The sequence below is a fragment of the Seriola lalandi genome, unplaced genomic scaffold (genome assembly GCF_002814215.2).
Source record: "Seriola lalandi dorsalis isolate HSWRI2012SDOR001 ecotype SW California unplaced genomic scaffold, Sedor1 jcf7180002054694, whole genome shotgun sequence".
NCBI lineage: Eukaryota > Metazoa > Chordata > Actinopteri > Carangiformes > Carangidae > Seriola > Seriola lalandi.
In genome coordinates, this window is record NW_019525247.1 from 2,164,649 (window position 1) to 2,177,406 (window position 12,758).

Here is a 12,758-nt window from a genome sequence, read left to right on the forward strand (position 1 = left end):
TTTTTTTTTTTTTTTTTTTATATTTTTTTGGGGGCTTTTTATGCCTTTATTTGATAGTATAGTGGAGAGAGACAGGAAACAGGGAGGCAGAGAGGGGGAATGACATGCAGCGAAGGGCCGTCCGATGCGGGATTCGAACCGGGGCCAACTGCAGCGAGGACTGTAGCCTCTACACATAGGGCGCCTGCTTAGACCACTACGCTACTACAGATTTAATGCATGAATATATTCTTAAGCTTCAAAAATACATAAATTATAAATACGATGAAAACAATAGGTTCCTGACACCCTTGGCCCAAATGAGAGACAGATTATTTGAATTCAAGATCCTAAAACCCTAAAAATTGTTTGTAAACAGTTGTCCCCATAATGGTAAACCAAAACTTTGTACTGACATTAAAAGTAATGAATGGGTGAAGTGGGGTGACCAGCATAAATGAAATATCTTTAAATAATAAAGTATTAAAATATAAATTATTATCAATAAATATGTCAGGTGAAAATTAAAAGAATATGGTCTAAATGATATTTTTAGGCTTTGTTGCTGTTGCTTTGGCCAGAGAGGAACATCATAAAATCAGAAATCAACTATACACTGGTCTAACTTTACTCCTAAAGCACATGAGTTGGACTGATTCCCTCCAGCTTTAAAGGGACAATATGTAGGAATTGGTCAGCTGTCAAATTCATACTCCAGACAAATAGGGGGTAGCACATTATCAGGAAGTTGGGGCATCTACTCCTCTTGTAAAAAACAAGGAGTTTTTACTGGCCCGGTAAAGAGTAAATGGCTGCCACACAGGTTTATTCTCTGCTAGTTACTACTTCATCCTCTGATGTTGGACAGGACGCCACAGTGACTCACTTTGGCCTCTGGAAGTACATTGTGGTATTACAAGACAGGATAGGCCCGGGCTAGCTGGTTAGCATGCTAACGTCAGTAGATATCTCTGCAACACAAAGACGTGTTACTTCTTTTGTTCTTTTTGAATGTTTTAAACTAAAATACCCATGTTGCTGTTTATAAAGACCCCAAATTTAAGAATTCATTCTGTTGAAATATAGTTTTATAACTCAATTTACTTATTTAACAAAGTGTATAAATCACTGGTTCATTTTGTCCATCTCTCTGCTGTCTCGAGGTCAGAGTGTCCACTTTAAAAACCTCCCCTCCCCTGACTGAAGTTTTTTTATTCACCTGCTGTTCAGATGAAATTTATACTGTTTCAATTCAAATATATATTTTATAAATGAACTGGATAAGCGACACACAGTAACTCATTCACTGGCTTAGACCGAATTATATTCTTAAACATGTTAGCAGAGCAGAAATACTGTTGTGTTTTATATTTATATAATAGTCTTGTATTATTAAGAATCCTTTTTGAGTTTATATAAATCTATATGTAAAGTTTTTTTTTCTTCCTGCTGTAAAGAAATTATTAAAAATGAAACTTGGACCAGGTGCTGTTTGTCTGCTTGCTTGCTGTCTTGCTTTTGCTTCATCAGCCAAGAGCTGTACATGTGATAAGAGTATATGCAGCTGCCTGACCAAAAAAAAAAATCTTCCACTTCCTAGCTTTTGTTTTCAGTTGCATCTCCTGGTCTTCAGTGGATGGAGTTACATGGCCTCAATATGAGATTAGTTATAGTCAAACCACTTTGATTTTCATGTCTGATTGCATCACCACAGCATGTCCACACAAGTTAAATTTTCATTTCAAATCAATTTTGATTACATATGATATTCTATATTTCTGTTCTTTTTGCCAAATCCCATCAATCAATCAATCAATCAATCAATGTATTTTACTAACAAGTATTCTCTGCCACAGAGCTTCGTTGTTGACCTGCTGCTAATTCCTCACACTATAGTCTCTCACAAATACACTATTTGCTCCTGTTTTAGGAAATTATAAACCCTTTTTAAAAAGTGAAACTATGTACAGTTCATTCAGAAAGTATTCAGATCCTTCAATTCTTTCATGTTTTGTCTTATGCTCATCAATTTATACTCAATGAGCAAAAACAGAAAGTTTTGCAAATGTATTTCAAAGTAAAAACAGAAATCTCACATTGACATAAGTATTCAGACACTTTACTATGACTTGAAGTTTAGCTCAGGTCCTTCATTTCTCTGGATCTCTCTCATGTTTCTACACCTTGACTGGAGTCCACCTATGGTAAACCCAGTTGATATATATATATCATATGACATAGACAGCTTTCTATATAAGGTTTCACAGCTGACGACACAGATCAGCAGAAACCATGAAGAGGAAGGAACTGCTGCAGAGCTCAGAGGCAGGATTGTGCTTCTGCTACATTGAAAATTCCCTAGAAGAATCGTGGTCTCCATCATTATGACATGAAAAAGTCTGAGTGACCATCAAGTTCTCGGTCACCTCTCTTACTAAGACCTTCTCAAGGAAGAGTCCTGGTTGTTCCAGACTTAAGACTGATGGAGGCCACTGTGCTCTTGGAGAAGGTTCCCAATGATTTGCAACATAACAAAACTTGAGAGAATTAAAGGGTCTGAAGACTTTCTGAATGCACTGTATTTGTGAGCTGTTTTGTCACCCGTATGTGCGGGGGGTGTTTCCTCCACCAACCAGCCAAGTTACTGGACATAAGGTCACACACCTTTCTAAGTTACAGTGTTGAATAATGACCAGAAGTGTTTCTGCAGAACATTATGATGTCACAGTGGCGTTGACCTTTGGCCTTTTGGATGTAAAATGTTATCACTTCATTTTATCCTCATAGACATTTCAGTTCAATTGTGTCATAATTAGTGTTTGTAGAGTTATGTTAGTTCCCAATAGTGTTCCCAATATATTGCATTCGCAAGAACGTGAGGTCACTGTGACCTTGACCTTTGACCACCAAAATCTAATCAGTTCATCTTTGAGTCAAGTGAATGTTTGTGCCAAATTTGAAGTTCTTTTAAGGCGTTAATGAGATATCATGCCCACAAGAATGGGCCAGATGACCTGAAAACCATGACAAGAACCAGGCCTAATTGGTCGGTTTGACTAATATATAACTGGTTAACCGGAGTAGTTTGGGACTGAGAACCACAAACAGGGTCAGGAAGCTGCAAAATGTTAGAAAATTGACTAATGCAAACCAGCTTGGTTCTTGATGGTTGTCGTGATTTGGTGTGTGCGGTGAACTTGTGAGCAGACATGTGAATCCACTGCCCTCTGTGCTTTAACTTCCTCAGCAGCTCCTGTGTGTTCTCCAAACAGCAGCTTCACTGTCATAGACTCCAGCTGGTTGTGTTGGAGCCGCTCACTGTGTAAAGTGGAGGGCGGAGCCTGTCTGTGACTCAGTGAACTCTACCGTCTCCTCTTTGCTCTCTGCAGCATCACACTGTGTGTTGTCAGGCTCTGGATTATCTCCATCTCATGTGTTTTTTCAGGCTTTCAGGCTCACCACTTAATCAAGTAATCAGCACAGAGTAAGCAGCACTGATTATGGTGATTTAATAATTACTTCAAATGTTCTGGGGAATGTCAGTGTTTGTGAGTGAGTGAGTTCCTCCGGGGGTTTCAGTTGTCACTGAGGATGATCCAGGGGAGTGATGAAATACATTAACACACAATGTTAGCTGATCGTAGTGGAGCTTTAGATGATGATTTTTAAAAAATCATTAAATTCTCAAGTTTAAAGGCAAACAAATAGCATTTTACCAGAAAGTTGGGGTGTCCACCAGGGGCGTTTATAGGGTTTGAGGAGATTGGGGGCTTAGCCCAGCCATGTGTAGAGTGATCCGCGGGGATCCTCCCCAGCAAAACCTTTGAAAAAACATACTCTAGTCTGATACTTTTTTATACACGCTGGCACCTTATTTACATTCAAAGCACATTTCTTAATCACTGAAAAATTTAAATGTGTACCTCAAAAACTGTTCATCTTTTGCTACAGTCTTTCTCTCTCTCTTTCTGTTCTCGCTCTCCATCATGTGCTGCACTCTCTCTCTTTCTATTTCCATCATCTGCTTCTGGGGAAACAGTTAAGTGCATTTATTTTAACACTAGTTTATATTAAATTTGAACTTCTTTCTGTCACACACACACACACACACACACACACACACACACACACACACACACACACAAACAAACAGATTTTCAGATACAATTAATACCGTGTGTATTGGTTTTAAACACCTTATAACTACTTGATATATTACCAAGTATTCTGTATTACAAATACATATCATGGCATTTTGTAACAAAGCAAACTGATTGAAAATTGGTTGAAAATTCAGAGGGTTTTTATGATTTTACTTGCTTGCGGATAGAGTAGAGCACCTGCCTTCATTAGGAGGCGCGGCTTCACTGTTCCAAACCTACAATAAGATGAGTCAATTGTTGCTTTTTTAGTTTGCTTAACGGACATCTGATCAACCACAAGAACTCATCTAAAGGACAATAAAAGAATGCTGTTGGATCACATTAGTGTGGCCTGCTAGCTTAACAGTACCTGCAATCAAATCCTCATCGTGACTGACTGCAGTGCCGAATATGATTCATATCATAAATAAACGGGCAAATTTAACCATCACTGATAAGTTATTACACAGGCTTAATGCTTACCCTTACTCCTCTTTTTGAAAAATCCAAAAAGATGTATTTGTTTTTTTCCCTTATGTTCTTTGCCATGCCTACGCCATTTCTCCTTTGGAACTATTCACGCTGTAATTTGAGTCGCTGACACCTGACCGCAATACGTGTTATGTCACTCACTCACTCACTCAGCGCTGACCACTGGGTTACAGACCCTGTGACACCCACACATACACACACACGGACCTGACAGAGACCTGCTCAAATTTATGTTAATAATTATATCTGGGGCTATACTATACTATACTGGCGACGCCAATGGTGTCCACTCCTATCGTAAGAAACCAGGACCCGCAGTCTGTCACATTCCAGTCTTCCCAGTCAGAGAGACAGGGAGGATGCAGTGGTGGTTAGCATGCTAACTTCAGTAGATCTCTGCAATACATAACATCAAAACTGTTCTTTATTTCACATTCTGTTGAAAATCTTAGTTCAATCTGGAGAGACTCGGAAATATTTGAACAAGCAAAAACGTTTATTGCCATGTGCAAAACAGGAAAAGTGAGAGGTGAGGGAGTCTTTGGTAATTAGACCCCATTGTGATGCCATCATATTAGAGAGGGGGAAGATGCTGTGTGTAGTGCAGGAAATCTAGACACTGGTGGTGGTTGTGAGGATGAAATGATGAGGACTCAGAAGATCTGAATGTGATGATGAATGGATTCTGATGAGCTCAAGCTAGAAGCTGGACATGCAGCCAGGAGATGAAAGGGGAAGAGGACGGTCGCAGCAATCTGCCTGAAATTACAGTTGATAGGAGAACAGATTTAAAGTTGAACAGCAACGAAATGATTGGCTGATTGAGATCATGTGTAATATGATAGGTTGTCTCTTTAAATATATTCTTTGTCTAAATTTAAGCTATGATGATGCATCATCCAGGTCATACAGCATCACAGTGGTCATGTCAGTTTAACTTTGCTGTTGGGACCCTTCATATCTCTTGCTCTCAGTGCATTGATCTTTTCCGATTAGACTGCCACATCACCATTTTTTATTAGGTCAACTAGTTTATCTGTCATAGAGCCCCTTTACCACATAGGCATGCAGGGAGCCATGCTAGCGCTGTGGCTAGCTAAAACTGTGTGCAGAGGTTCCTGACCTCTCCTCTAGTGCCACCATGAGATTGACATGTAGTGAAATATCTTTAAAGCTATACTGGATGGACTGTCATGACATGTGGTACAGATCCATGTTGCCCAGGCAATCCACTCTGATCCTCTGACTTTTCATAGCACCACCAGCAGGTCAAAACCTCTATTTGAGTTATATCTGCAAAACTAATGACATTCCCATCAGGCCCTGCTGTAATTTGTGTTAAACACACAGTCTGTAACTTCTTAATCTAGGTTTCTCTCAATCAAAACCATAAGAAAAGACAACATTGGGTGATGTCATGAAGTAGCATGGGATCATGGGAGTTGTTGTCTTCACCACCATTACCGAAAGCTCCTTCTGGTTTGGATTCCTTCAGTGTCAGTGGTTCAGGAAATCAAACCATTAAAAACACTGAATAAAGCAGTTTTGATTGTTTCTCTGATAATTTATGAACCAGACGTTGAGCAGGTTTTTACCAGCAGCTGAATGATCCACAAAGGTGTCCACCTCTCCATTACAAACAAATACAGATCCAAATTAAGGCAAAAATGCCCTAAAAATAACTTTAAAAAAAAAAACAGTAATTTACCAACGCTTGTCAGCGGACACATAACGTCAAGTAGTAGCTGGAAACGGAGACTGCTTACCTTTGATTCTTTAATAAAATATGAACCAGATGTTCCGAAGTTTTTACCTGCAGCCGAATAATTCCCAATGAGCTCCTGCTCAGGGAGACCAGGGGATTAAAACAAGTAATAGAATAAAGCAGTCTCACTTTTTTTTTAAAAAATCTGTGATTTGCAGATGCTCTCCAGTGGACACAGAATAGGAAATCTCCAGCAGCTGGGAGCTGAGCTGTCTAACATTACTCAGCTTTTTTCTCTGATAATTTCAGATCCAGACGTCCAATGACTACAATCCTTCACCTGGTTCAAATATATGGTGGTGTATAAAGTGTATTCGGCTTAAAACTAGATAAAAGTCAATGTTGAGCTTCTGGCAGGAAACTACAACACCTAGCCATGCATAGGGGATATGATGTCATTGACAGTCGGCCAAATGACACAGAGCGTCATCATATTAAAATTACGTTTTCCTCTAGGTTTCAGAATATCTGGGAAAATGTAACAACAACAAAAAAAAAAACACAGACATTTTAATATTATAACTTTAAGTGCTAATTACAGTAACAAGTGTTAGCATGCAAAACTATGATGATGAACAAGGTAACATTAGCATGTTAGCGTAGGGAGCATGTTGCTGTTCAGCTCAAAGCTAAATGCTAAAGATGAACAGTGTGTTGTAATGATTTCGCCACTTTATAACAACCTCAGTTTCTAAGTTATTATGTGCTTGTTTAACATGAATAAACAGCCAATCAGATGACGGTAAGTGCTGAGTGGTCAAACCTACAGGAGTATCAGATGACCACATGAAGGTTAAATATAGGAGCAGACACAGGTTTAGCTCACTTTTAAAACTCTGTCCAATCTTATGTTTCTGTATATCTTCACTGGACAATGTTATTTCTCAACTGATATATTCATTTCCATTCCTAATGTCCATTTTTTTTACATAATGAACATTTATTTCTATGCCACGAGGAGGTGATTCTAGTTATTACTTACTAGCGATGATCCTGTTGCAGCCGGACTCTGAAGCTCGTCTCACTTGCATGAAGCACATTGGTTTGAACCTGTTGTATAAAACTTCCGTCGTCACATGACTCAAACTTAACTTAACCACTAGGGTGGGTGGAGAGGATTGTGAACACATCCATAACCCACAAGATAAAATGAACATGGAGGAAGCAGTTGAGCTTTTGATGGATGTGGTAGGACAGACCCACTTGACTATCAGGTCGTCCCTTGGACAAGTTCTGTGATAACTGCACTCTCCTTAATGACTGCTCTAATTTCTTCGAATCACTAGATGTCGCTATGTTTTCTCTCATCAAAGCTTCAACTGTTTTTCTGACCCAATCAGGAAGAAGCCTTGTGGGGCTTCGTCTGCTCAGGCATGAAATGACTTAAGAACAATTACTGAACTCAATTTTCTGAAGACCTGGAAACCTGTTAACTTTATCATAGATTTTTGATAGATTTAATTTTTAGTTGGGAATTATTTAACCTGGTTCATCAAATTTAATTCAACCCAGTGAGTCACATGTTAGCCTGGATTAGCTAACATGTGTTTGAAGGTTCAGCTGAGCGTTTCCATTAAACATCACAACCTTTCTGTTTTATAACATTAGCGAGTGTGTGGTTGTTTTTATTTTGATCTGTCTCGTTGCTTGTTCCAAAGGAAAGTGGAAGTGAATCTGATTTAATGGCTTTCACTTCAGGCCTGGAGGCATCTGACAGGGTGTGTGGATGTTTCTCAGATAACATGCTCTGCTACAGAATGCCACTGAGCAAGTCTTATAAATGTGTTAACCCCTTCACCACCTGGCTGCCCTTTATATTCACACATCAACAACACCTCCATTACATTTCACAGACAGACTGTCGCTCACTTTATCAGTAATCATAAGATCTGGATGTAACTGTTAAACCTGGAGCCTCCTCTCCTTCAGGGTGAGATGCTACCTGGAGTTGTATCTAAATGCAGTCTGACTCACTGGATGTAGACTGAAGGTATACTCCTGCCACTGGCCGCCTATTTCAGGCGGTGTTCTCCTTGCTTCCTGCTTCTGATGCCTATTACCATTTTCAAAATTCCCTTTGCTAAGGGGAAACAACAACAACCTCCGAGCTGCAGCCTTCACACTTGCAATCACACAGTCGACAAAAATCTTTACTGTTTTTGTGGGGGGTTTTTTTGCGGGGAATCAGCTGTTTCAATGATGGTGCTTCCCCATGTGCAAATGTTCCACTAGGGGTCGATACCACAACATTTCTTTTCGATCTGATACGATGTAATACAGAGCCAGAATCACAGATTTTGGTGCTTTTTATTATTAAAAGTGGCTTATGTATCATCATGTAGGGGAGAGCAGTGTCATGATTTATGAGGCATATGCATCATCAAAATGCTAAATCTTAATACATTTGAATGAGCACTAAAGGATTTGTCAAAGGTTAACAAACATTTTAAGGATGGTAGAAATAATACCTGCTACCTGTGAGGCCTGGGTTTCACTCCCAACTGAAGCATGTGTGCAGCAAAAAGTGGTTTCTTTTATTCAACACTTTGTAAAAAAAAAAGTGCTGCATGAATGACAATACTATTTTCTCAAGGTACTTTTGGTATTTTTGTGAGAGAGACAGGAAAGGGAGAGAGGGGATCACATCCAGAAAACAGCAGGGGCTGGATCCTACCAGGTAAGGAATGAAATTGAACAGCATATGCTCGAGCAGGTGAACCACCGAAGGCGCTCCATTGTTGCTTAAATGTGTCGGAGTGGTGCAATGTGCTGTGGTTCATGTGCGCACGAAATGAGAAGCAAAGTGTGGGATGAACTGTGGGACATTGTTTGCTCAGGCAGTTCTACTCTGAAATGAGTCCAACATAGAAGAGAGAAACTGAAACTGGTATGGATCGTATTGATGCTAGAATCAATGTTCAAAAACAAGACATAGAATTGAAAGTATCAATATTTAGTCAGATCTGATATATAGTGGCTTTAACAGTCTTGAAATACCCAATTCTATTTCTATTTAATCGACCTAGAGCAAATGTACACCTTACTCATATTCATTGTACATGACAACTAAACTGACTGCTGGAGAATTCTAATAATGCAAAATAGAGACACATGTCATTCAACAGGTCAGTGAACCCTGCATGTGCCAGGTATAAAGTAAATGCGGGGAAATTAGCTTTCTTTCCAGGTGCGAATGAGAAGAACAAATAAAGCATTCTCCCTCTTACAAATTAAAAGTTGAATTCACAAGAAATTAACCTCAGTTCAGTCAGATGTTTTGCTGCTACAGTGTTATTTGGTCTTGCCTGGTCATTGTGACTAATGTTAGCGAACTGTATGACTCCTTTCCACTTGTGCTACTGTGATGCTACAGTTTTCAGGCTTACAAGCAGCATCCTACAGGGCCGCAGTTCCTCTAATCAACACTAGAATCTGGCCGCAACAGAGAGTCAATCCCCATAGACTCCCATGTTAAAATGTCCAACTTTACAGCAGAAATAAACATGTTTACAGCCTGGCACAAAAACAGTTTTGGTCTCTATAGCTAATTTCCTCCTTCATGACAACCGCACAGGGAGTGAATTTTTAGGGTTTAGGATGAGCATGCTTGCCACAAACCAACAGTGTCTCGGCTCCACACACACCCCAACTCTTTGTCCATTTTTTGGATTAGCTGGGAGTTAGGGGTGGACTCAGACACAGCTAAGATGGTGACAGTGGAGTAGCTCACTCTGAGCCTCAAAACCTCTCTTCAGAAACCTGTGGGTGATGTCATGGAGGCTACATCCATCTTTATTTTCAGTCTATGTCTGCATTGTCACTTTAAGTAGAGAGACTGAGTCAGGACGTGGTTAGCCTAGCTTAGCAAAAAGAATGGACACAGGGCTAGCCTGGCTCTAGCCACACCTCTAATGACTGAGTCCTGACTTCAGTTGTATTTCATCAAACTACCAAAAACTATGATGTGATTTTTTTCTACTAAACCACTTGATGCATGCAGACACTTTGTAATTTACCCAAAAGCATTACAATTACATGTGATGTTATGTCAGTGAAACAATATGACAATAAAAACAAAGGAAATTAAGACGACCGTCCTCTGAGCGCTGATGGTGGTTAAAGGCTAGATTTGAAATTAATTTAACCAGATTAACCAAATTAACCAGACTGAATCTAGTCCAGTGCTTCTGACACCATCAAAAAAGCTCACACTGTTTTAAATGCATTAATTAAAACAAACTGGGGCTCAACATCTGGGATCCTTAACACATTGATGATAATAACAAGCAAACAGCCTGTATCTCATTTCTTTAATTTGTACACAAACACAAATGTACGAACAAAAGCTTGTTCTGGAACAATTTCACTAAATCATCTTGTTGGAGATGATTATTAAAGCTCTTGAAAGGTGGGTGTATATCACCTGCATCTGCTCACTCCTCTCTCTGTCCCTTTCCCAGGATTCCCTGTGTTCTCCTCAGCTCATCATGGAGGATGAGGGGCTGAGCCGGCTCGCCCAGACTGTCCAGGTGTTGGTTGACCTGGCTGACGGCTCCCAGAGGGCCCCCAAACAGGAAACGTCTGGGGCTCCTGGCGTAACACAATGCTAGTTCTACGTAGCCGCATCTGCAAAGATTTGACAGCATCACACCAAAGAGATCCATCTCAGGGCTAGAGTTTGTATTTAAAATGCTTCATATTTGAATAATTCCATTGACTCTTCCAAACATCAGATACATGGTTATGGTTAAAATAAATCTGTGAATGACACCAGAGTCCTCTTGTGTCTTTTTAATGTCTTCCAGTGTATCAGTATGTCTGTGTATTAGTGCAGAGCTGGAGTTAGGATATGGATAGCTTAGTTTAGCATAAAGAGCGAAAACAGTTTGTTTAATCTGTAACTGAATTGTAAAAGTGACCATTTGTGTTTTTAGGGAGAGTTACCTGAATGAGCTATTTCTTGACTCGCAATATTGAATCCGTCCACCAACTAGTTCTGCACAGGTTCTTTGGTTGCAGCACAGGTGTCCTGATGTAGTTAGTAACCTCAGGTTTTGGTCTCTGTGTTAGGTCTGTCTACAAATGATGTCACTTGAGTCAGTGTCAGTCTAAAAGCTACAAGTTTGAAAAGTAAAAAAACACCCACAGGGGTGTGCAGTGGCGGTCCTAGACTCTGGGACTCCAGGCAAAGAATCCTGCCCCTCCATGCAGACTATAGGCAGATGCTACAATCTACGGATGTCCCATGAGTGCCTTAAATGCAGGCAATTGGTACACACCATCAGAGCACAGCACACATCAACAGGGGCTCCATTTAGGGGGGTTTTGGGACAGCAGAAGTGCACTGTATTTAATCTTTAGGTTTAGGAGGTTTAGGGGGTTATAATTTGTCAATGCAAAATGTCCCAATATTATATTATATTATCAATATTAGATATTTATCCCCTAGGGGAAATTCCATGTGTCCATTAGCTCATTGTTGATAATAATACTAATACTAATACTACTACTACTACTACTACTAATAATAATAATAAAAACAGCTGATAATAAATAAACAATAATAATTAGATTAGTCCACTTCCTTTGGCTGAGGTGTTGTATAGCCTAATGGCAGTGGGAACAAAGGATCTCCTGAACCTCTCTGTTCTGCAGCGCAGTGAGATGAGACGTTTGCTGCAGCTGTAGCTGCTTCTCTGTCCTACCAGAATGGAGAGGATTGGTATTGTCTAAGATGGCCTCCATCTTACATTGCATGCATCTCTCCACAACAGTCCTGAGTGAGTCACTCACAGACCCAGCCTTTTTGACCAGCTTATCCAGTCTCTTTGTGTTCGCACAGTCCTTTAACAGCCTCTATTAGGGGTATTAGGGGCCAATGGGGGTTCCTTTTCCCCTTGGGAGCCCCAAACATTTGCCTGGTTTCTCTCTCCTGATAGTGCGCCTATGAGTTTACCAAGCCTTTAGCATAACTCAATCTCTGGCAGGAGTCAAGTTGCATTGTGGGTAATGTATGAGCCAGGTTTTAACGAGGAAGAATAATGTGTTGAATAAAAAAGACGATCTCTCTGGTTCTGTATGAGGGTAAATCAACAACATGAAATAAGGAGGAAGGTGGGTTGGTGGAGGCAAACTGCAAATGGTTAGAGCCATTCCAACTAATACAAGTGGCAACAGTAAGAGCACACTGACAAGAAAACGACACAACAAACAGCGAAATAAGGAAACGTCAATGAAAAGGTGCCACAATTCTACTTTTGGCAGCATGTAAAATAGCAGGCATTATCAGCAAAGCAAACAAAGAGGCAATCGAGCGACAGGTGATCATCTTTGGACATGGATGTGGTGTGGAGTGAGATTCAGGTTTATTTTGGAAATGC

The 12,758-nt window shown here is 40.0% G+C and overlaps 1 protein-coding gene and 1 long non-coding RNA gene across 2 annotated transcripts in view; both read left to right on the forward strand.

Annotated features, from left to right (window-relative positions):
- lrch4 (leucine-rich repeats and calponin homology (CH) domain containing 4) overlaps positions 1-11,148 on the forward strand; it is a 65,341-nt gene extending 54,193 nt beyond the window's left edge. The window contains exon 18 of the mRNA XM_023423852.2: positions 10,839-11,148. Coding sequence (XP_023279620.1) covers positions 10,839-10,988 — 150 coding nt within the window. The 3' untranslated portion in view covers positions 10,989-11,148. The remainder of the gene's footprint in view (positions 1-10,838) is intronic.
- Positions 18-7,982, forward strand: LOC147818099 (uncharacterized). The gene is made up of 2 exons (XR_015438325.1): positions 18-7,446; positions 7,593-7,982. It is a non-coding gene; the product is annotated as an uncharacterized LOC147818099 (long non-coding RNA).
- Positions 11,149-12,758: the final 1,610 nt, after the last annotated feature.